The 23,746-nt window shown below is 49.0% G+C and overlaps 1 protein-coding gene across 1 annotated transcript in view; it reads left to right on the top strand.

The window, feature by feature from the left end:
* Window positions 1-23,746, top strand: part of fndc7b (fibronectin type III domain containing 7b) — a 54,084-nt gene that overhangs the window by 12,950 nt on the left and 17,388 nt on the right. Inside the window, exons 14-41 of the mRNA XM_076984668.1 lie at window positions 818-1,075; window positions 1,239-1,499; window positions 1,810-2,076; window positions 3,543-3,806; window positions 6,149-6,412; window positions 6,628-6,888; window positions 7,944-8,204; window positions 8,546-8,809; window positions 10,403-10,660; window positions 10,882-11,142; window positions 11,352-11,612; window positions 11,729-11,989; window positions 12,100-12,363; window positions 12,445-12,705; window positions 13,224-13,487; window positions 13,730-13,984; window positions 14,224-14,484; window positions 15,048-15,314; window positions 15,409-15,672; window positions 15,907-16,164; window positions 17,522-17,782; window positions 18,249-18,506; window positions 18,640-18,900; window positions 19,489-19,755; window positions 20,016-20,279; window positions 20,489-20,746; window positions 20,819-21,079; window positions 23,128-23,388. Of these exons, the coding sequence (XP_076840783.1) occupies window positions 818-1,075; window positions 1,239-1,499; window positions 1,810-2,076; window positions 3,543-3,806; window positions 6,149-6,412; window positions 6,628-6,888; window positions 7,944-8,204; window positions 8,546-8,809; window positions 10,403-10,660; window positions 10,882-11,142; window positions 11,352-11,612; window positions 11,729-11,989; window positions 12,100-12,363; window positions 12,445-12,705; window positions 13,224-13,487; window positions 13,730-13,984; window positions 14,224-14,484; window positions 15,048-15,314; window positions 15,409-15,672; window positions 15,907-16,164; window positions 17,522-17,782; window positions 18,249-18,506; window positions 18,640-18,900; window positions 19,489-19,755; window positions 20,016-20,279; window positions 20,489-20,746; window positions 20,819-21,079; window positions 23,128-23,388 (7,326 nt within the window). The remainder of the gene's footprint in view (window positions 1-817; window positions 1,076-1,238; window positions 1,500-1,809; window positions 2,077-3,542; window positions 3,807-6,148; window positions 6,413-6,627; window positions 6,889-7,943; window positions 8,205-8,545; window positions 8,810-10,402; window positions 10,661-10,881; window positions 11,143-11,351; window positions 11,613-11,728; window positions 11,990-12,099; window positions 12,364-12,444; window positions 12,706-13,223; window positions 13,488-13,729; window positions 13,985-14,223; window positions 14,485-15,047; window positions 15,315-15,408; window positions 15,673-15,906; window positions 16,165-17,521; window positions 17,783-18,248; window positions 18,507-18,639; window positions 18,901-19,488; window positions 19,756-20,015; window positions 20,280-20,488; window positions 20,747-20,818; window positions 21,080-23,127; window positions 23,389-23,746) is intronic.

The raw sequence follows: 23,746 nt of genomic DNA, 5'->3' as shown, positions 1-23,746 counted from the left end.
CCTGTTTTTGAGGGGTGTTTCTTATACTACCACATATCGTTTCGAACAACACTGCAAAGAAAAGCAAGTATAAACGCTACCACCGTTCGCGGAGGTAGGCGGAGTCGCTCGCTACGGTCACTATAATAAACAACCACTAAATGTGATAAAAAGCTAATTGTTTCGAATCATTTCGAGTCCTATTAGCCTCGAATACGTCCGCGAACACATCTCCACGTGTCTGATCAGATTTGTCTTTCCTTAAGGGGGGAGGGTGCGAGAGAGCAGCACTACGTGCCTTTCTGAAATCTAACGTAGTTGCGGTTTACTCTCGTGTAAACAAATGTGCGCGGAAACCCAATGACCAATTATCGACATCAGCAAAAATGATTGCGGTAAAAAAAATTATCGTACGATAAGTCGATAATGTAATTATCGCGACAGGCCTAGTGGTCAGTAATGTGTTGTTGTGTGGCTGTGGTCAGTAATGTGTTGTGTGGCTGTGGTCAGTGCTGTGGTCAGTAATGTGTTGTGTGGCTGTGGTCAGTGCTGTGGTCAGTAATGTCTTGTGTGGCTGTGGTCAGTGCTGTGGTCAGTAATGTGTTGTGTGGCTGTGGTCAGTGCTGTGGTCAGTAATGTGTTGTTGTGTGGCTGTGGTCAGTAATGTGTTGTTGTGTGGCTGTGGTCAGTGCTGTGGTCAGTAATGTGTTGTGTGTCTGTGGTCAGTGCTGTGGTCAGTAATGTGTTGTGTGGCTGTGGTCAGTGCTGTGGTCAGTAATGTCTTGTGTGGCTGTGGTCAGTGCTGTGGTCAGTAATGTGTTGTGTGTCTGTGGTGTAGCCCCCTGTGCCCCCAAGACTTGGTCCATCTCCCAGCACTGCAGCAACTACCTGAGCGTGGGCTGGACACCAGGTGCTGCCCCACTGAACTACAGTGCCTTCGCCAGGCCAACGAACGGTACCACACTCAGCTGCGTCTCCGACGGCATCAGCTGTGACATCACTGGCCTGCAGTGTGGTCAGGCCTACAGCGTCTTTATCAGGGCGACCAACAGGGTGTGTACAGGGCCAAGTAGTATATATGACACCGTCCAGACAGGTACGACCAGACCACAAGAAGGCTTAAAATGGCCGCCCATATATACCAGTTTATAAACCTTGTTACTGAAACTGGCCAGCAATAAACAAAGTCATGAATGTTTTAGAGCTCTTCTGAGATGTTCTCCTCTAACCCTGTCCTCCTGTGTCACGCCCTGCGTCAGCTCCGTGTACGCCCACCTCCGTGCGCGCCAGCGTGACGTGTAGCACTAACGAGGTGAGGGCGTCGTGGGCCCAGGCTGCAGGTGCTCTCTCCTACACCGCCGTGTTGAGCGGCCCCGGCAGCTACGCCCAGACCTGCTCCACCTCCAGCCTCTCCTGCTACTTTGGAAGCCTGAGCTGTGCGGAGACCTACAGAATCCACGTGGTTGCGAGCGACGCACTCTGCAACAGCACCGTCAGCCAAGACGTCTCGGTGACAACAGGCGAGTTGTGAATGTGCTAACGACAACTCGCTCAGAAATCCAACAGATTTGTGCCGACCACACCTGCTCGGATTTAATTACATATTTACTGAGCAAACAGTTTTACCCGCTTAATCTTGTAAGGGACATCAACTACAGTATATGAACGAGTTATGCAGTCCCATCCAAACAATAACGTTTGTTAGTAAAAAACAGTAAAGTTTAAATAAGTAGCTACTGTAAAATGTATATTACGTGTTATATAATGTGTTATATTAGCATCTTTGCTCTTCCCTCTTTGTGCTTTCTACCTGACCTTTGACCTCCACAGCACCTTGCAATCCAGAGATTGTGTCTGCTAACTTGCAGTGTGACTCTGGAGGGATAAGCGTGTCGTGGCACGCCACTGCGGGGGCGGGCACCTACACTGCCTTGGCCTACGCAGCCAATCAGACAGCTCCCGCCTCCTCCTGCCAGACCACCAACACTTCCTGTACCATCGAGCAGCTGGCGTGTGGAACTGTGTTTAACGTGAGCGTGCTGGCGGGCGACGTGGCGTGTAACAGCAGCGCACACGTGAACGCAACACTGAAAACAGGTATGGGAGAGAGAGAGAGAGAGAGAGAGAGAGAGAGAGGTGGGGTGGAGAGAAAGAGGGAAAAGGAGGGGCACACAGAGAGAGAGAGGGTCAGAACCAAGACCGAGAGAGAGGGGGGGATGGCAAAAGAGGAGGAGGGACGGAGAAAGAGAAAGATGGGTGGAAGGAGAGCAAGCGAATGGAGTGAGAGAAGAGAGAAAGCAAGATGAGAGGGCTTTTTGAGAAGGAGGAGAGAGAGAGACGGATGAGAGAGGAGGAGGAAGAAAGAGAAGGGGACATCTGAAGATATAGAAAGGGGAGGATAGATAAAGTGAGAGGGAGCAAGGTCAACAGAAGGATGGAGAGAACAAGAGAGGGAGAAGGGAAGAACAAAGTATTAGAGGAGATGAGGGAGGGGGAGTATTAGAGGTGATGAGGGAGGGGGAGTATTAGAGGTGATGAGGGAGGGGGAGTATTAGAGGAGATGAGGGAGGGGGAGTATTAGAGGAGATGAGGGAGGGGGAGTATTAGAGGAGATGAGGGAGGGGGAGTATTAGAGGAGATGAGGGAGGGGGAGTATTAGAGGAGATGAGGGAGGGGGAGTATTAGAGGTGATGAGGGAGGGGGAGTATTAGAGGAGATGAGGGAGGGGGAGTATTAGAGGAGATGAGGGAGGGGGAGTATTAGAGGAGATGAGGGAGGGGGAGTATTAGAGGTGATGAGGGAGGGGGAGTATTAGAGGAGATGAGGGAGGGGGAGTATTAGAGGAGATGAGGGAGGGGGAGTATTAGAGGAGATGAGGGAGGGGGAGTATTAGAGGTGATGAGGGAGGGGGAGTATTAGAGGTGATGAGGGAGGGGGAGTATTAGAGGAGATGAGGGAGGGGGGGTATTAGAGGTGATGAGGGAGGGGGAGTATTAGAGGTGATGAGGGAGGGGGAGTATTAGAGGAGATGAGGGAGGGGGGGTATTAGAGGAGATGAGGGAGGGGGAGTATTAGAGGTGATGAGGGAGGGGGAGTATTAGAGGAGATGAGGGAGGGGGAGTATTAGAGGAGATGAGGGAGGGGGAGTATTAGAGGAGATGAGGGAGGGGGAGTATTAGAGGAGATGAGGGAGGGGGAGTATTAGAGGTGATGAGGGAGGGGGAGTATTAGAGGAGATGAGGGAGGGGGGGTATTAGAGGTGATGAGGGAGGGGGAGTATTAGAGGTGATGAGGGAGGGGGAGTATTAGAGGAGATGAGGGAGGGGGAGTATTAGAGGAGATGAGGGGCATAATTGGAGAAGTGATAGAAGGCAGAAAAAGAGAGCAGAGAGATCATAAAAACACAGAGCAAAGAAAGGATAGGGGCTATATAAATCACCATTGATTACCATATATTACCATTTATTACCATATGTAACAGAACTGAAACAGCTCAGGTCAGAATGTTCCTTATAGTTGTATGTAGTTGTACATTAACTCTAGAACTCCTGTCTACTCCTCAGCCCCCTGCCCCCCCCTCCTACACAGCCCCCCCGTGGACTGTGTGTCCGACCGGACTACAGTGTCGTGGACTGTGGCCAGCGACGTGACGGGGGTGGTTCTGAACGCCACGTCTGTGCTGGGCCACTCGGTGGGCTGCAGCTCGATGGGGAGTCCCAACTGCACATTGCAGGGTCTGCAGTGCGGGCAGACGTATGCGGTCCAGGCCTCCGCCCAGGACACACACTGCAGCGGGGCCTCCAGCCCTCCACTCAGCATCGTTACAGGTACCCCAGGGTGTTGTGGGTAGAGATGGGGCTGCTGACAGCCAGGGGCCGTGCTAAATATAGCCATGGTGTCATTATAGTCAGAGATTACACTAATGACAGATGTGTTGCCATTATAGCCAGAGATTACACTAATGACGTGGTGTCATTATAGCCAGAGATTACACTAATGACGTGGTGTCATTATAGCCAGAGATTACACTAATGACAGATGTGGTGTCATAGCCAGAGATTACACTAATGACAGATGTGGTGCCATTATAGCCAGAGATTACAATAATGACAGATGTGGTGTCATTATAGCCAGAGATTACACTAATGACAGATGTGATGTCATTATAGCCAGAGATTACACTAATGACAGATGTGGTGTCATTATAGTCAGAGATTACAATAATGACAGATCTGGTGTCATTATAGCCAGAGATTACACTAATGACAGATGTGTTGCCATAATAGCCAGAGATTACACTAATGACAGATGTGGTGCCATTATAGTCAGAGATTACACTAATGACAGATGTGTTGCCATAATAGCCAGAGATTACACTAATGACAGACGTGGTGTCATTATAGTCAGAGATTACACTAATGACAGATGTGGTGTCATTATAGCCAGAGATTACACTAATGACAGATATGGTGCCATTATAGTCAGAGATTACACTAATGACAGATGTGGTATAATTATAGCTAGAGATTACACTAATGACAGATGTGATGCCATTATAGTCAGAGATTTCACTAATGACAGATGTGGTGCCATTATAGTCAGAGATTACACTAATGACAGATGTGGTGCCATTTAGCCAGAGATTACACTAATGACAGATGTGATGTCATTATAGCCAGAGATTACACTAATGACAGATCTGGTGTCATAATAGCCAGAGATTACACTAATGACAGATGTGTTGACATAATAGCCAGAGATTACACTAATGACAGATGTGGTGTCATTATAGTCAGAGATTACACTAATGACAGATGTGGTGCCATTATAGTCAGAGATTACACTAATGACAGATGTGGTGCCATTATAGTCAGAGATTACACTAATGACAGATGTGGTGCCATTATAGTCAGAGATTACACTAATGACAGATGTGGTGTAATTATAGCTAGAGATTACACTAATGACAGATGTGATGCCATTATAGTCAGAGATTTCACTAATGACAGATGTGGTGCCATTATATTCAGAGATTACACTAATGACAGATGTGGTGCCATTTAGCCAGAGATTACACTAATGACAGATGTGATGTCATTATAGCAAGAGATTACACTAATGACAGATCTGGTGTCATTATAGCCAGAGATTACACTAATGACAGATGTGTTGCCATAATAGCCAGAGATTACACTAATGACAGATGTGGTGTCATTATAGTCAGAGATTACACTAATGACAGATGTGGTGTCATTATAGTCAGAGATTACACTAATGACAGATGTGGTGCCATTATAGTCAGAGATTACACTAATGACAGATGTGATGCCATTATAGTCAGAGATTTCACTAATGACAGATGTGGTATAATTATAGCTAGAGATTACACTAATGACAGATGTGTTGCCATAATAGCCAGAGATTACACTAATGACAGATGTGGTGTCATTATAGTCAGAGATTACACTAATGACAGATGTGGTGTCATTATAGCCAGAGATTACACTAATGACAGATGTGTTGCCATAATAGCCAGAGATTACACTAATGACAGATGTGGTGTCATTATAGTCAGAGATTACACTAATGACAGATGTGATGCCATTATTGTCAGAGATTTCACTAATGACAGATGTGGTGTAATTATAGCCAGAGATTACACTAATGACAGATGTGGTGCCATTATAGCCAGAGATTACACTAATGACAGATGTGGTGTCATTATAGTCAGAGATTACACTAATGACAGATGTGGTGTAATTATAGCTAGAGATTACACTAATGACAGATGTGGTGCCATTATAGTCAGAGATTACACTAATGACAGATCTGGTGTCATTATAGCCAGAGATTACACTAATGACAGATGTGTTTCCATAATAGCCAGAGATTACACTAATGACAGATGTGGTGTCATTATAGTCAGAGATTACACTAATGACAGATGTGGTGCCATTATAGTCAGAGATTACACTAATGACAGATGTGGTGTCATTATAGTCAGAGATTACACTAATGACAGATGTGATGCCATTATAGCCAGAGATTACACTAATGACAGATGTGTTTCACCCATAATCCACTTTGCCCCTCTACTAACCCCCATCATCCACTTTGCCCCTCTACTTACCCTCTGACCCCCACCCCCTCAATCTACCCTGTACTGCAGTACCCTGTACTCCCACGTGGGTGGTGGCAAACTACACCTGTGCATCTGGTGTAGCGGTGCTGGGCTGGGCCCAGACCCTGGGTGCAGACAGCTTTGTGGCGCGGGTGGAGGCAGCGGACCACAACGACTCATGCAGTGGTAGCAGCAGTCAGACCTACTGCACCATCTCCACGCTGCTCTGTGGACGCGTGTACAACGTCAGCCTGCAGGCGCAGGACAGACACTGCAACAGCAGCAGTGTGGCCAGGAGCCAGATACACACCGGTGCTCACACACACACACACACACACACACACACACACACACACACACACACACACACACACACACACACACACATTCAGTTGTAAACATGTTACCTTAAAATAAAAATGTAATCCCACAAAAGTGTATAATATATTATAATACAAAATTATATCTTGGACTAACTTCTTCCACTCATCTCTCTTCTGTTCTCATGTTCCTTCTTCTCTCCTCAGCTCCATGTGTTCCTCAGAGTGTGTCGGTGAATCTACAGTGCACCAACAACACCGCCTCCGTGACCTGGCTGGGCAGCTCTGGAGCTACGGGCTACATTGTCAGCGCCGTGAGTCCCACCGGAGACACCAAATCCTGCCGCACGCCGACAACCAGCTGCCAGATACCTGGCATGAGTTGCGCTCAGACCTACAACATCGTGGTCACGCCCTTCTCCAACACCTGCAATGGCTCCCAAAGCAACGCTGCCACCTTCACTGCAGGTGTGTCATGTACATCAAGAGCACCTCAGCCAGGTCACTCAAGACAGATCACTTAAGCTGGATCTCCTCAGCCAGATCACTCATACCAGATCACCTCAGCCAGACCACTCATACCAGATCATTTCAGCCAGGTCACTCAAGACAGATCACCTCAGTCAGGTCACTCAAGACAGATCACCTCAGCCAGGTCACTCAAGACAGATCACCTCAGCCAGGTCACTCAAGACAGATCACCTCAGCCAGACCACTCAAGACAGATCACCTCAGCCAGACCACTCAAGACAGATCACCTCAGCCAGGTCACTCAAGACAGATCACCTCAGCCAGGTCACTCAAGACAGATCACCTCAGCCAGACCACTCAAGACAGATCACCTCAGCCAGACCACTCATACCAGATCACCTCAGCCAGACCACTCAAGACAGATCACCTCAGCCAGGTCACTCATACCAGATCACCTCAGCCAGACCACTCAAGACAGATCACCTCAGCCAGGTCACTCATACCAGATCACTTCAGCCAGACCACTCAAACCAGATCACCTCAGCCAGACCACTCAAGACAGATCACTTCAGCCAGACCACTCATACCAGATCACCTCAGCCATGTCACTCAAGCCAGATCACCTCACGCAGGTCACTCAAGACAGATCACCTCAGCTAGATTACTCAAGACAGATCACCTCAGCTAGATTACTCAAGACAGATCACCTCAGCTAGATCATTCATACCAGATCACCTCAGCCAGACCACTCATACCAAATCACCTCAGCCAGGTCACTCAAGACAGATCACCTCAGCCAGACCACTCATACCAAATCACCTCAGCCAGGTCACTCATACCAGATCACTTCAGCCAGACCACTCAAACCAGATCACCTCAGCCAGACCACTCAAGACAGATCACTTCACTCACATCATGTTGGCCCAAATGGGTTAAATGATGTGCAGTCTACCCCTCATGATTAGCAGCCAAGGAACATGGATCTCCTGCTGTCTCTTGTCGCATGTCTAGATGATCTACTGGTGTTAAAATGACCTTTTCCCCTTTTTCAGGTCCGTGTCCACCAACCGGAGTCCAGGTGAACCTGGTCTGTGCGAACAACGTCGCCTCCGTCAGCTGGACCGCTGTCCCCAGCGCTGAGATGTACATGGCAAGGGCGATCAGCGCGGATGGCCAGACCAGCAGCTGCACCACAAACACCACCTCCTGCTCCTTCCTTGACCTGTCCTGTGGCAAGAACTACACTGTTACTGTGGTGACAGTGGAGCGTGGCTGTCAGAGTGATCCCAGCATGCCGGTCGTGCTAAGATCAGGTGAAGGGAGGGGGCGTGGCCACACTCACCAACACTGTGGGCACCATACAGCATGTGTGCATACGGAACAGTCATAAAACATCACAACACCTCATCACCTTGTTGGTACTGGTGTGCTGTCTTCATAACCAACAACATTTTCCTTATGCCAAAGAGATTGCCAAAAACTTCTAGCTGATAATAGATAATAGATTAACATTCCTATTTTTTTTTTTTTGGTTATTTTTTACTGTAAAGTAATTGAATTGCAGATCGGAGACCTGTAAACACTCAACACTGACTTTGTAAAGGTCATAAGACAGCACGTCAGTAAGAGCATCACGTGTGTTTCTCTTCTCCAGTCATATGTCCTCCTAACAACCTGGTCAGCTCCACCCAGTGCCGCACCAACGACATCACCATCTCGTGGGACCCCAGCCTGCAGGTGGGGGTCACCTACATCCTGTTCACTCAGCAGGAGGGTGGAGCCAACTCCACTTCCTCCACCACGGCAACGTCGGTCACCCTCACCGGACTCTACTGTGGCATGGCCTTCACAGTCCAGCTGGCCACACAGGACAACACCTGCACCAGCCGTTACAGCTCACCTGTCCAGGTTCACACAGGTAACGTAAACACCTGATGACGGAGTGACGGAAGAGAAACTGTAACCTGGAGGGCATTGTGGAGCAACAGCAAGGCGCATACGCTGAGTAGAGTGAGATTTAATAAGGGCAAATCCACAATCATCGTCATAAGAACGGCCCAAAGTCATATAGCCAACACCAGTGATGCCGGTAACGCGTTACTTAGTAACGCGTTACTGTAGTCGGACTACTTTTTTCAGTAACGAGTAGTCTAACGCAACTACTATTTAAAAACTAGTAGTCAGATTAAAGTTACTTATCTAAAACATCGTGCGTTACTATTTCTGCATTTCGGGGGAACGTAGGTTATTCATTCTTATTTTTTGGCTACACGTTTCTTGCGCGGTTATGTCATTTCTGCGGCGCCAAAGTCAGATGGAAGGAGAGGGTCGCCTTTAGCAGCTGGAAATACAGGAATTATTTTGATTTTATTTCGGTTAAGGATGACAACATTAAGGTGCGTTGTACACTCTGTGCTGGCGACAGAGTGCTGTCTACTTTCAAAAACACAACGTCAAACCTGAAAAAAACCGGGGGGTGGCGGCGAACGTAAATTGTTACCGGGCGGGGTGTAAAATGGACTAAATTCAGTATTATATCACGATCTATCGATCGCCGGTGGTTGGCGCCAGATCGAACTAGTAACTCATTGAATCATAGATATGGATCAGAGGTAAATAAACTAGATTTTTTTTCGGCGTGAGATATCGAAAGTGTGGCGTGTGAGCGTGTGAAGACAGTCAAATGCGTGTGTCTCACGCTCAATGCGTGAGAATTGGCAACCCTGTAAGTGGGCGGAGTTGAACAGAAAGACTGTCTTATTTATTTATTTATTTTAAAAACAACAAAGCCTATTTCAAGAAAAAGTTTACAAATGCCAGTGTCATTTTTGATGTTCCGGTTAAAATACATGTCAATAAAGTGGGTATTGGCAGAACTGGTAGTCATTTTCCTGTTATAGGGGCGGGGGATCAGCCTCTGCTGAAAGTAACTAAAAGTAATCTAACTTAGTTACTTTTAAAAGCAAGTAGTCAGTAACTTAACTGAGCTACTTTTTAAAGAAGTAGTCAGTAGTCAGTAGTCGGATTACTGTTTCAAAGTAACTATGGCAACACTGGCCAACACGTAAGGTACGAGATGACATAATAACAAGAACACAACAAAACCAGAAAACAATTAAACACACGTCAAGAAACAATGAACCAGGCTAAGTAACAAATTAAGTAATAAAGTTAAGTAAAAAATAAAGTAGCTAAGATTTATACAATGACTGACAGGTGCGGGCGGAGACAGGTGTGACAGACACCAGAACATTTTCACGCATGACCCAGTTCACCTGTCAGCAGTCAGAGCCTTTTAACTCATTCATAACCTCTGTTATTTGTGCTAGTGAAGCATATGAGGGATTTTCAATGAACAGAGGTAGGTTTGGAAGCTGAGTAGCACCATTTTGACTACTATCTCCTAACTATCTCAATGTACACAGTGCCATACTCATTTGCGGTGTCTAATTAGCATTCGGCAACGTGTCATAACTGACGTTGCCACATGCCCCTCCCCCTCTGCACTCAGCACCGTGTGCCCCCTCGGGCCTGGTGGCCACGGCCGACTGTGGCACCAACCTGGGCCACCTCAGCTGGGTGGGCGGGGCTGGGTCCCTGCTCTACATCGCCACCCTGGTGACCAACGAAGGACATGTCACTTCCTGCTCGTCCACCGACACGTTCTGCGTGGCAAAACTGGAGTGCAACCGTCACTACACGGCTACCGTGGTCTCCTCCTACGGCGCCTGCAACAGCTCGGCCAACAGCACCACCCAGTTCAACTCGGGTGAGCCAATCACCGGCCGGCTTACTGGCACTGTGCCCGATCTTGTTGACATGCAGTTTTCACTTTGTTTGAGTGTAGTGTTAGCAAACACTGGCGTTTCATGTCCTCAACCCTCACTAAGTGGGCTATCCTAATAATTGTAATTCCTCGTCGCTCACATTTCATATCTCATTTCATCTCATCTCATCTCTTCTTGTCCCATCTCCTCTGCTCTCTGCAAGCCCCATGTCTGGCTAGTAACATACACACTCAGCTGGACTGTCTTTCCAACACACTGGCCGTACAGTGGGACCCCATCAGTGGAGACTCGGGCTTATACACCGCGTTGGCCATCAGCAACGACGGCACACGCGCTTCCTGTGACTCCAACAGCACTTCCTGTACCATCCGAAGCTTGTGGTGCGGTCGGATCTACAGCATCTCCGTGAAGACCTCCAGCATTCACTGTGACATCCAGGGTTCTGACTACCAGGTTCAGACAGGTACACACACTTAGGAGACACAAACAAGCTACTAACATGCTCACACCGTGAGTTAGTTACACAGTACGTTACACAGTTAGTTCTGACTCGTACTCATGGAGTAAATTCTGTGTTGAATGACAATGTAAACATATAACCTAACCAAACCCATAATGCAGTAGAAATCTTGCTTGTGTGCATGAAGGTTTCTTCTCCTTCTTCTCCACCAGTTCCCTGCCAGCCACAGAGTTTATCCACATCACTGCAGTGCAGCACCAACGTTGCCACCGTTTCCTGGGTCTCCGGCGGGCTGGACCAGTCGTACAGGGTGTCTGCGGTGAACTACACGGGCGGGCAGGTGGACTGCGTCAGCTCCGACACAAACTGCACCTTCAGACAGTTCCTCTGCGGAGAGTCGTACACGCTCACCGCCTGGGGAGAAACGCCACAGTGCCGCAGCTCGCCGAGCGCCACCTTGGACCTCAACACAGGTGAGAAAGAGAGAGATCCCTCCACACAGGTGAGGGGCAGCGATACCTGCGCAGGTATGAGATCCGCTAGGTCACCTGTCATTCCGTAACACGGCCTGTCATTCCGCTCTCCCCAGCACCCTGCGTCCCGACCCACGTCACGGCGAAATTCGACTGTAACTCTTTGATCACTTCGGTGATGTGGGAGATGTCCCGCAGTGCTGACAGTTACGTGGTTTACGCGGTGGGTAGTCGGGGAGACACGGCAAACTGTACCAACGTGGACACCAACTGTGTCTTCCCGCAACTGCCCTGTGGACAGGACTTCACCTTCACGGTCGTCGCTCAGCTTGGCACTTGCACCAGCCAGCCGAGCCAGCGGGTCAACGCGTCTACAGGTACCGAGTCCAGACAGGGGGCGCCACTGAGCCTCAGCCCAGCCTTATTGAAGCCCTCTATCTCCACCTCTTCCTTTCTCTGTCTTTCTCCATCCGCGTTTGCCACGCAGGGCCGTGTCCTCTCTCGAACCCTCACGTCTCGCTGGACTGCAGCAGTAACTCCGCTCTTGTTTCGTGGACGCCCGGTGCGGGCGTCCTCTTCTACAACGCCACGGCCGACGGCTACGACGTGGGCGACCGCGTCACCTGCGGCACGACCGGCTCAGCGTGCAACATCACGCACCTGCAGTGCGCCACGTTCTACCAGATCAGCATCAGCGGCCAGGGCCAGTCCTGCTCCAGCAGCGACGGACAGTTCATGCTCCTGAAGACAGGTAACAGCATCCACGTCTCAGACCTGAACACCACGACCACAGGAACAGTCCTCACCTGACATGATCCTGTCTACGCCACAGCCCCCTGTCCACCGACCAACGTGTCCATGCAGACGTCATGCGGGTCCAGCATGGTGTCCGTGTCCTGGGCGGCCTCTCAGGGCTCCAGCTCGTACCAGGCCGTTGCTCAGAGCAGCGGGGGGTATCATGTGACCTGCAATGCCCGCAGCGTGCCATGTGACTTCACTGGACTGCAGTGCGGACAGACGTACGAGGTGCACGTGTCCGGTGTAGACAACAACTGCATAGGGCCAAACAGTGATACCCGCACCTTCACAACTGGTGAGGATGGTGTCTGATCTCCACCATAAAACTCTGAATTTGTTTTAGCCTTCTAAAAGACATCAGATGTAACACTTAAATGCTGAGTGATTCTTTATTAGACACACCTATTCCCTCCTAACAGCTATTCTTCGAAATATGTACTTATATGTCTTATACATATGCCAAATATCTATTACAATGCCAAACAATTTACAGTCAATTTCACAATACGTAATATAGTACCTCTTTGATAGTCTGGTGACGGATCTGTAGTCAAGTAACTTTTATGCGTGTTGTCAACCTTTACTGACTACTTTCAGGAATGAACTGGTCTCAGCTGAGCAGAAGGTGTTAGCCAGATTTTTTGCACTTGTAAACACTTCAATAAAGCAAGAGATCAGATTTGAGTACACAGAACTGACCACAAAAGGACTGTCAGCGTTCAGACATGTCTGTAATAGAGTTGTACTGACATCTCAGCTAATATATTGTTCGAAAATTATGATGTTCCATGACCTCTGACCTCCTTCCCGCAGCTCCCTGTGTACCTCAGAATGTCCAGGCGATACTGCATTGCCAGGCAACGGTGCTCAACATCACCTGGCAACAGACGGGCGATGCCACACACTACCACGTCGTGGTGCAGAGCAGTGAGGGTCAGCTGATCCCCTGCGATACGGACAGGCCCTTCTGCACCGTTCCCAACATCCTTTGCGGCCAGACGTACAGTGTTGTGGCAGTGGTCGCCCAGAACAGGATTTGCAACAGCACCTACAGTACAATACAGACCGCCGTCTCGGGTGAGGGGAGGCACACACACACACACACACACACACACACACACACACACACACACACACACACACACACACACACACACACACTGCACCCGTGTCAAGTAACCGATACATATCAATACACCATACTGTTTTTATTTACCGGAATTATTACTGAATAACAATAACAAGAAGGGTGTTTAGATCTTAGCTACTTCAGTCCAGCGGAGACATTTCGTTTGTCTTCTCTGTCCCCGTGTCGCCAGCCCCGTGTCCCCCACAGACTGTCAACACCAGCCTGGACTGCCTGTCTGATAGCATCAGTGTTACTTGGTCACCCAGTGTGCCAGGGGTGCGCTACACGGTACAGGCGGTCTCGCCCACCGCAACCTACACCTGCACCAGCACGTACGGCAGCTGCAACGTCACCGTGCCGTGTGGCGTGACCTATAACGTCAGCGTGACGCCGGTTCAGGCCGGCTGCTCTGGTGCACCTTCACCGTACAGGATCGTTCAGTCAGGTCAGTGTTGTAAATACACACCGCGATGAAAACACACAGACTGACATAGATCTGTATTTCTGTACATACAGTTACACACACCACAGGTGGCAGCTGAATGCTTCTCCAAGTATTTCCATCAATGTGCACGTGCACATTTATGCACCCTTTTTGTTTGGCTTGTGTGTGTGTGTGTGTGTGTGTGTGTGTGTGTGTGTGTGTGTGTGTGTGTGTGTGTGTGTGTGTGTGTGTGCGTGCAGCACCCTGTGCCCCTGTGCTAACGCGGGTGCAGATGGACTGTCTGTCCGACTCGGCCTGGGTGATATGGGAGAATTCGGCAGGGGCGGAGTTCTACATCGCCATTGCAACCAACGGTGACGGACAGCAATATACGTGCAATTCCAGCGACAGCACGTGTGCTGCTGACGGGTTACTGTGCGGGAGACGTTACAACTTCAGCGTGACGGCCTTCAGCAAGCAGTGCCACAGTGGAGCCAGCAACACCGTGGAGTCTGAGACAGGTGAGCAGACGGGAGGAGAGAGAGAGAGAGAGAGAGAGAGGAGAAAGAGTGGGAGTAAAAAGAAGGGAGAGAAGGGAAGTGAGGGAGGGATAGAGTGATGACAATAAAAAGGTGAGACAGACAGAGAGATTTTCCATGTGTTAAACAAAGACCATAAAACCAAATGTCTAATGTCATCCATTCCTACCTCCTCTTTCCTGATGTAATGCTGTAAAATGTCAAATATCTACTGGTTTTTTTACTAGAAGGGTTTGGCAGCTTTATCATTTTAAAGTACGATTGAGAGGACAGTTGAAACACATTTACTCAGAACTAATGCGCTTCACCCCACTAAGACCCAGTCAGGAATCTCTCCATCATCGGATAGTTGTGACTGCTGCAGAGACTTGAGCACTGTACACACACACACTCACTCGTGCAACAAATGCCTATAACAGTGAGACCACTCGTGCAAAAAAATGCATATTCAGTCTTTCTCTCCTCCTCCCTTCTTCTCCTCTAATTTCTCTCATCCTCTCTTCTTCTCTCCATTCTCTCCTCCTCTCTCCTCCTCCTCTCTCCAGCCCCTTGCGCTCCTCTGGGCGTGACGACGTCCGTGGACTGTGCCAACGGCACGTTGACGGTGCGGTGGGCCCCCACCGCCCTGGCCCGCCGCTACACCGCCTTGGTGGAGAGCTCTGAGGGCAACAGCTACGCCTGCTGCGCCCCGCAGAACGCCACGTCCTGCCAGGTCTCCGCCCTCCCCTGTGGCGACCTGTACATGGTGACCGTCATCGCTGCAGGAAGCGCCTGCAACAGCTCCGAGAGCATCGGCCCCGTGGCACGGACAGGTATCGCAGTCGGAAAGTTCTAGAAAACATTTACTGTCGTATATAAAGTGTTCACTACTGCCAGTCCTGTTACTTGTGTCCCCTGCCGTCTCAGCGCCCTGCACACCGCTGGGCCTGAACGCTACCATGAGCTGCAGCAATAATGTGGCCACCTTGTCGTGGTTGCCGAGCGCCGGCGGCCAGATCTATACGGTCTACGCCGTCGACGAGACCCACTCCCTGACCGACAGCTGCGAGAGCCTCGACGTGTCATGTGACCTGATCGCGCTTGCCTGCGGACGCCGCTACACGGCCACGGTGGTTGCCCGAGACGGCGTGTGCACCAGTCCTCCGAGCTGGCCCGCGCACATCAGGACAGGTGAGCGAGACTCACCTCCACCTGCACCACCCGAGTAAAGGATCACGGATACATTTTGACCGTCCGCAGTAAAATAATCAGATTACAAAAATAAACCCATGAAGTTGTTCAGGGTTGTCGTCGTGTACAACACGGAAATTTTAATTCGCTTTATATCTAATTAGCTGTAACAACACCTTATTGACATTGTTTTAAGTTACATTATAACACTGTAACATTTTCCCTCTCGCGCAGTGCCATGTGTGCCGGTGAACGTCAGTGGGCACGTGGGCTGCGATCGCAGCCTGTCCGTGTCCTGGCAACAGAGTGCCGGGGCGACGTTCTACACGGCCACGGTGCTGGACAGTAGTGGACACTCCACCTCCTGCGGGAGCACAGGGGACAGCTGTAACGTCACCAACCTGTCCTGCGGAAACATCTACCACACCACCGTGGTCGCCTCTAACCCACAATGCAGCAGCAGGCCTAGCCGAATGGTGGACACTGAATCTGGTACAACACCCCCTGTTTAAAGATATTGCTTTTAAATCTTTATCAATCATTGATTTGATTAATCATTGAGTAATCAAAAGATTAGTGTACATCTAACAAAACTATTGTGCTAAACTCCTCATCAACAATGAAAACATCACTCTTGAACTGTGACAGCTATATCAGACACCCAGAAACAATTCATGCATAGAGTGACTGTAGTGAACAGAAAAGATGATAAACTCGTACGCTATCACCACAATCCTTTTGCATCTAGAGATGTACATGTTTTTATAGAAATAAAAACAATTCAATGTATAAAGCATCAAAGCATGTGACATTAGTGATTCATAACCGAATACTACCTTGCAAAAAAAACCAGGGTGTCACTCCCTGTAACCATAGTTACCATCTTGGTAAACGTTATAAATGCATTTTAGTGAATCTGACAGGGTACCTACTGCTGGCCTCTTGGCTTGGGGCTAATGTGTATGGCTAATGTGTATGGCTAATATGTATGGCTTCGGTTACATGTCAGTTTTGATAAGTTTTTCACCTAGATCACATATGAACTTTGATCAGTGGTAATTATCTCCACATTAATTTTATGAATAGGAATTAAAATATTGTGTCCCATTTTACACATTTTAGAAGATTTATTAATCTGGGGTTTCAGTTTAGACACACACACACACACACACACTCTACATCAGGGGTGCTCATTACGTCGATCGCGATCGACCGGTCGATCGCGAAGGAAGTGTCGGTCGATCGCGAAGGAATGTGCGTAGATCGCGTCACATAAAATAGTAGTAGATGAATCGCACATCTGCACTGACGGTTGTATTTTGATTGACATTTACGGTAGCCAATCTGCAATCCACTCAACAAATTACGTTCGCCACCCCCCCCCCCCCCCCCCCCCCCCCCCCCCCCCCACCGGTCAACAAATTACGTTCGCCGCCACCCCGGTAGATCTTTCTGACTTGGTCATCTTATAAGTAGCTCGCAAGCTGAAAACTGTGGGCACCCCTGCTCTACATTATAATGAGACCAGATAGATATACTTCAGTGGATATTGACACACTGAACACTCCCATTATTAATGTTTCTATTTGCTATCTGTCTCTTTCTCACTCCCTCTCTCTCTCTCTCTCACTCTCTCTCTCTCTTCCCTCCCCCCTCTCTCTCTTCCCTCCCCCTCTCTCTCTCTCTCTCTCTCTCTCCCTCTCTCTCTTCCCTCCCCCTCTCTCTCTCTCTCTCTCTCTCTCTCTCCCTCTCTCTCTTCCCTCCCCCCTCTCTCTCTCTCCCTCTCTCCCCCCCTCTCTCTCTCCCTCTCCCCTCCCCCCCCTCTCTCTCTCTCTCTCTCTCTCTCCAGCTCCCTGTGCACCCAGCACTATCCAGTCTGTGTTAGACTGCGAGACCGGTACAGCGATACTATCATGGGAACCAGGTGCAGGTGCCCTGGTGTACACAGCCACGGCGGTGAGCGCGTCTGGACAAACGGTGTCCTGCGGAGGGCCCAACACTGGCTGCGAGCTGCTCTACCTGACCTGCGGGAGCAGTTACAAGATCTCCGTACAGGCTCAGGGGCAAATCTGCAATAGCTCCGCCCCCATGAATGGTTACCTGGACACAAGTGAGGCTGCATTCAGCTCCAAGCAACACGAACACTGTCTAATTACTGTCTGCTACACACACACCACAACAACACAACTGTGGTTTACATGAGATTACTGACAGTAGCTTCATAATTCAGCAGCTAACTCCTTAATGTAGACCGCAATAGGAGCTTTAAAGCACACACTCCTACTGTCATCAAATATATCCTAATATACAGCACTGTGCTCATTTTAGTCAGATGTGAAGCAGCAAAGAACGCTTTCAAAATTGTGTTCATAGATTATAGATTAGATTATAGATGTAGATTATAGATTAGATTATAGATGTAGATTATAGATATTTTTTGTCAATTAACAAAATGCCAAGTGAAGGAACAAAAGAGAAATAAAAAATCAAGTCAGTTTGGTGGTATTTGGTTTTCTTTTGCATTCTTTCACCCCGCCCCTCCCCTCCTGGCCCCGCCCCTCCCATGGTGATTTCAGGACCCTGCCCTCCACAGCACATCGAGATATTCTACACCCCGTTTGTCACGCAGTTCCTGTGGGACGTCGGCGCAGGAGCGAAAAACTACACGGCCGAGGCGGTGACCCCGCAGGGCCAGATCACGTCCTGCTCATCGCAGGACACGTCCTGTGCCCTGTCTTTGTTGACCTGCGGCCAGACCTACAACGTCACGGTCACAGCTAACAGTGACGTCTGTCCAGGGTCAGCCGTGTCTTCTCCTGTCCCCCTGGTCACAGGTGAAGGCCTCAAAGACACTGCTGGTGCTGATCAGTATCTCAGGACCCAAGGTTTCTTATCTGTGTGTGTGTGTGTGTGTGTGTGTGTGTGTGTGTGTGTGTGTGTGTGTGTGTGTGTGTGTGTGTGTTTCAGAGCCCTGTCCCCCCACTGACGTGCGTGTGCGGTTGGTGTGCTCCTCTTCGGTGGGGGTGGTGTCGTGGGGGGCCAGTGTGAGCGCGTTGGGCTATTTGGTGATACTCGAGGGGCGAGGGGGTGACACTCTGTCCTGCCACAGCAGCGAGACGTCCTGCAGGGTGCCGGGCCTGCAGTGCGGGACAGCCTATGTGGTCACCGCCTGGGCCATCGGCTCTACGCACAACAGCTCAAACAGCATCAGTGCGGTGTTGACGACAGGTGCACATGCAAACACACACACACACACACACATGCAAACACACGTATATACACATACACACATCACACATACAAATAGACACACACATTTACTCCTGTAAACACACACACGTACAAACATACACACACACATATTCCCCTGTAAACACACACATACAAACACACACACACACACACACATATACCCCAGTAAACACACACACACACACACAAACACACACATATATATACCCCTGTAAACACACACATACACACACACACACATATACACACATACAAACACACACACACGCGCAAACACAGGCACACACACACACACACACACACAAACAAACTCACACACATATACTCCTGTAAACACACACACACAAACCCGCACACACACAAACACACACACATATACTCCTGTAAACACACACACACACACACATATACTCCTGTAAACACACACACACACGCACACTCTCATGCAAGCACATAAGACTGTGACCACGCATTCCTGATGCAACTCTTTCTGTCCACATCTCTCCTGATGCATCATGGGAAGGATCTGCCTTCATCTCCCATGTGTGTGATGTGTTTGTACAGCTCCCTGCCTGCCAGAACCCAGCAGTGTCACAGTGGCGGTGAACTGCGACACTCACACGGCATTGGTCAGATGGGCGTGGACAAGTGGAGCCTCGTCCTATGAGGTTACAGTTGCTAGCAGCGACGGTGACCTAGCGAAATGTGTCTCAAATCAGACCCAATGCAACTTTACAAACTTGATATGCGGACAGACATACAACGTCAGCCTCACAGCCATCAACAGTGTGTGTGAAGTTCCCTGGAACACCGGACTCACTTTCCAAACATGTGCGTCTTAAACCTTGATAAACGTTTGATCTAAGATGGGTTTTAAGAACTGTCAGACTAGAACTTTCTTCTCTATCTGGTCTTGACTACAGTCTGCTCATTACTGGTTTATTTGTTTTTAATATATGTGAATACGATTAATTGTCATGGGAAAACCAAAATAATAATAATAATAATAATAATAATAATAATAATAATAATAATAATAATAATAATAATTAAACATGCCTGACCTCTACCCTGTGATCTGTGATTTCTAGGGCCTTGTGTGCCCCAGCACGTGGGCGTGAACCTGAAGTGTGGCACAAGCACAGCTGTGCTGACGTGGGAACAGGGGTCAGGGGTCGTGTACTACCAAGCCCAGGCCAGTGTGAGGCTGGGAGGTGTGAGTAGAGTGTGTAACTCCAGCACAGACAGCTGCCAGTTCAGTGGTCTTCAGTGTGGAGCAGAATACTCCATCAGTGTGAGGGCATTTGGCACACAGTGCCACAGTGACTCCAGCTCCATCCTCAACATCAGAACAGGTACCCCCCCCCCCCCCACCTGCCTTCTCTCTCTCTCTTTCTCTCTCTCCCTCCTCTTTTTTCTTCTCACAGCCATAATATAATTCTCATATTTCATATTCAGCAATCCCTGCTATGCTGTTTATCTTAGTACACCAAACATTCCTCGCCATTCCTTGACTCCGCCCCTTTTGCCTAAAACCACGCCTCTTAACCCGCCCACTTGTCAGAGCCGTGCCAGCCACAGCACCTCACCGTGGGCGGGGCCTGTGAAAACAAGACGCTTCGCCTCCAGTGGGACAACGCTGCCGGTGCCCTGGGATACGTCGCGGTTGCCACGGGCAACCTGGGTTCCATCATCTCCTTCCAGACCAACGTCTCCACCCTGGAGGCGGAGCTCCCGTGCGGGCAAAGATACAACATCACCGTGGTGGGGCAGGACGAGCGGTGTAGCAGTTTACCCAGCACCCCTGCGTACTACACCACAGGTACAACCCGACCCGTCACGGTCGTCGTACGACCACATTAGGACATCAGCTAACGTCCGTGTCTCTCTGTAGCCCCCTGCGTCCCGAGTGGCGTTCGGACCTTCGTGCAGTGCGAGGACCGCCTGGGCTCAGTGGCCTGGGCCAGCAGTGACGGGGCGGAGACTTACATTGCGGTCGCTAGGGGACTGTTAGGCCACACCCACATGTGCAGCACCAACAGGACGACCTGCACGTGGAGCGACCTGTTGTGTGGAGAGACCTACACCGTACGCGTCATCGCCAGTGATGCAGCCTGCAGCAGTGCACCTAGCAACAGCACCGTCATCTACATGGGTGAAGCGCCGGCCGTCTCTACTCCTGTCTGTCTGTCTCTGTTTGTCTAGCTGTCTGTCTCTGTCTAGCTGTCTGTCTCTGTTTGTCTAGCCATCTGTCTCTGTCTAGCTGTCTGTCTCTGTTTAGCTGTCTGTCTGTCTCTGTTTGTCTAGCTGCCTGTCTCTGTTTGTCTAGCCGTCTGTCTCTGTCTAGCTGTCTATCTCTGTTTAGCTGTCTGTCTCTGTTTAACTGTCTGTCGTCTGTCTCTGTTTGTCTAGCTGTCTGTCTCTGTTTAGCTGTTTGTCTAGCTGTCTATCTCTGTCTGTTTAGCTGTCTGTCTCTATTTGTCTAGCTGTCTGTCTGTCTGTTTAGCTGTCTGTCTCTATTTGTCTAGCTGTCTGTCTCTGTCTGTTTAGCTGTCTGTCTCTGTTTGTCTAGCTGTCTGTCTCTGTCTGTTTAGCTGTCTGTCTCTGTTTAGCTGTCTGTCTCTGTTTGTTTAGCCGTCTGTCTCTGTCTAGCTGTCTGTCTCTGTTTAGCTGTCTGTCTGTTTAACTGTCTGTCGTCTGTCTCTGTTTGTCTAGCTGTCTGTCTCTGTTTAGCTGTTTGTCTAGCTGTCTATCTCTGTCTGTTTAGCTGTCTGTCTCTATTTGTCTAGCTGTCTGTCTCTGTCTGTTTAGCTGTCTGTCTCTATTTGTCTAGCTGTCTGTCTCTGTCTGTTTAGCTGTCTGTCTCTGTTTAGCTGTCTGTCTCTGTTTATTTAGCTGTCTGTCTCTGTCTAGCTGTCTGTCTCTGTTTAGCTGTCTGTCTCTGTTTAGCTGTCTGTCTCTGTTTAACTGTCTGTCTCTGTTTAACTGTCTGTCGTCTGTCTCTGTTTGTCTAGCTGTCTGTCTCTGTTTAGCTGTTTGTCTAGCTGTCTATCTCTGTCTGTTTAGCTGTCTGTCTCTATTTGTCTAGCTGTCTGTCTCTGTCTGTTTAGCTGTCTGTCTCTATTTGTCTAGCTGTCTGTCTCTGTCTGTTTAGCTGTCTGTCTCTGTTTAACTGTCTGTCTCTGTTTAACTGTCTGTCGTCTGTCTCTGTTTGTCTAGCTGTCTGTCTCTGTTTAGCTGTTTGTCTAGCTGTCTATCTCTGTCTGTTTAGCTGTCTGTCTATTTGTCTAGCTGTCTGTCTCTGTCTGTTTAGCTGTCTGTCTCTATTTGTCTAGCTGTCTGTCTCTGTTTGTTTAGCTGTCTGTCTCTGTTTGTTTAGCTGTCTGTCTCTGTCTAGCTGTCTGTCTCTGTTTAGCTGTCTGTCTCTGTTTAACTGTCTGTCTCTGTTTAACTGTCTGTCGTCTGTCTCTGTTTGTCTAGCTGTCTGTCTCTGTTTAGCTGTTTGTCTAGCTGTCTATCTCTGTCTGTTTAGCTGTCTGTCTCTATTTGTCTAGCTGTCTGTCTCTGTCTGTTTAGCTGTCTGTCTCTATTTGTCTAGCTGTCTGTCTCTGTCTGTTTAGCTGTCTGTCTCTGTTTAGCTGGCTGTCTCTGTTTGTTTAGCCGTCTGTCTCTGTCTAGCTGTCTGTCTCTGTTTAGCTGTCTGTCTCTGTTTAACTGTCTGTTGTCTGTCTCTGTTTGTCTAGCTGTCTGTCTCTGTTTAGCTGTTTGTCTAGCTGTCTTTCTCTGTCTGTTTAGCTGTCTGTCTCTATTTGTCTAGCTGTCTGTCTCTGTCTGTTTAGCTGTCTGTCTCTATTTGTCTAGCTGTCTGTCTCTGTCTGTTTAGCTGTCTGTCTCTGTTTAGCTGTCTGTCTCTGTTTGTTTAGCTGTCTGTCTCTGTTTAGCTGACTGTCTCTGTTGACCTGACTGTCTCTGTTTAGCTGTCTGTCTCTGTTTGTCTAGCTGTCTGTCATTGTCTAGCTGTCTGTCATTGTTTGGCTATCTATCTGTCTTTTTATCACATTTTGACCTGTTTGACCTGTTTTCAGATTGCACAGTGAAATCATGGTTTTTCATCTGCCCTTTTAAAAAAAAAACATCTTTTTGTGTGATAAAATTGCCCTTCATCAAGGATTTTGTGACTAAGTCCATGGTTGTCGTGTACAGCTCCGTGTGTCCCCCAGGTGACGTCGTCCAGCATGGACTGTGTCCTGAGGGTGGGCTCTATCAGCTGGCTCCCCAGCCGATCTGCGCAGTCTTATGTGGTGACTGCAGTGGCCAGCAGTGGCCACCAGGTGGCGCTCACAACCAACAACACCTTGGCCCAGTTCTCAGACTTGCATTGTGGGCTGCAGTACTATCTGACTGTGAGGGCAGTGGGACAGCGGTGCAGGAGCGGCCCGAGCAACGAGTCGCTTGTGCAGACAGGTAACACGACACTTATACGTACACCACACGACACGAACGCTTACACGTATAGAACATGACACGAACACGCATCAGTGCACACGTGCTTACATGTACACAACACGACACGAACGCTTAAACATATAGAACATGACATGAACACGCATCAGTGCACACGTGCTTACACGTACACAACACGACACGAACACTTACACGTATAGAACACGACACGAACACGCATCAGTGCACACGTGCTTACACGTACACAACACGACACGAACACTTACACGTATAGAACACGACACGAACACGCATCAGTGCACACGTGCTTACACGTACACAACACGACACGAACACTTACACGTATAGAACACGACAC

Source organism: Brachyhypopomus gauderio, chromosome 21 (assembly GCF_052324685.1).
Source record: "Brachyhypopomus gauderio isolate BG-103 chromosome 21, BGAUD_0.2, whole genome shotgun sequence".
NCBI classification, from domain to species: domain Eukaryota; kingdom Metazoa; phylum Chordata; class Actinopteri; order Gymnotiformes; family Hypopomidae; genus Brachyhypopomus; species Brachyhypopomus gauderio.
Note: the sequence above shows the minus strand (reverse complement) of the source record. Positions and strands in the feature narration are given on the sequence as shown.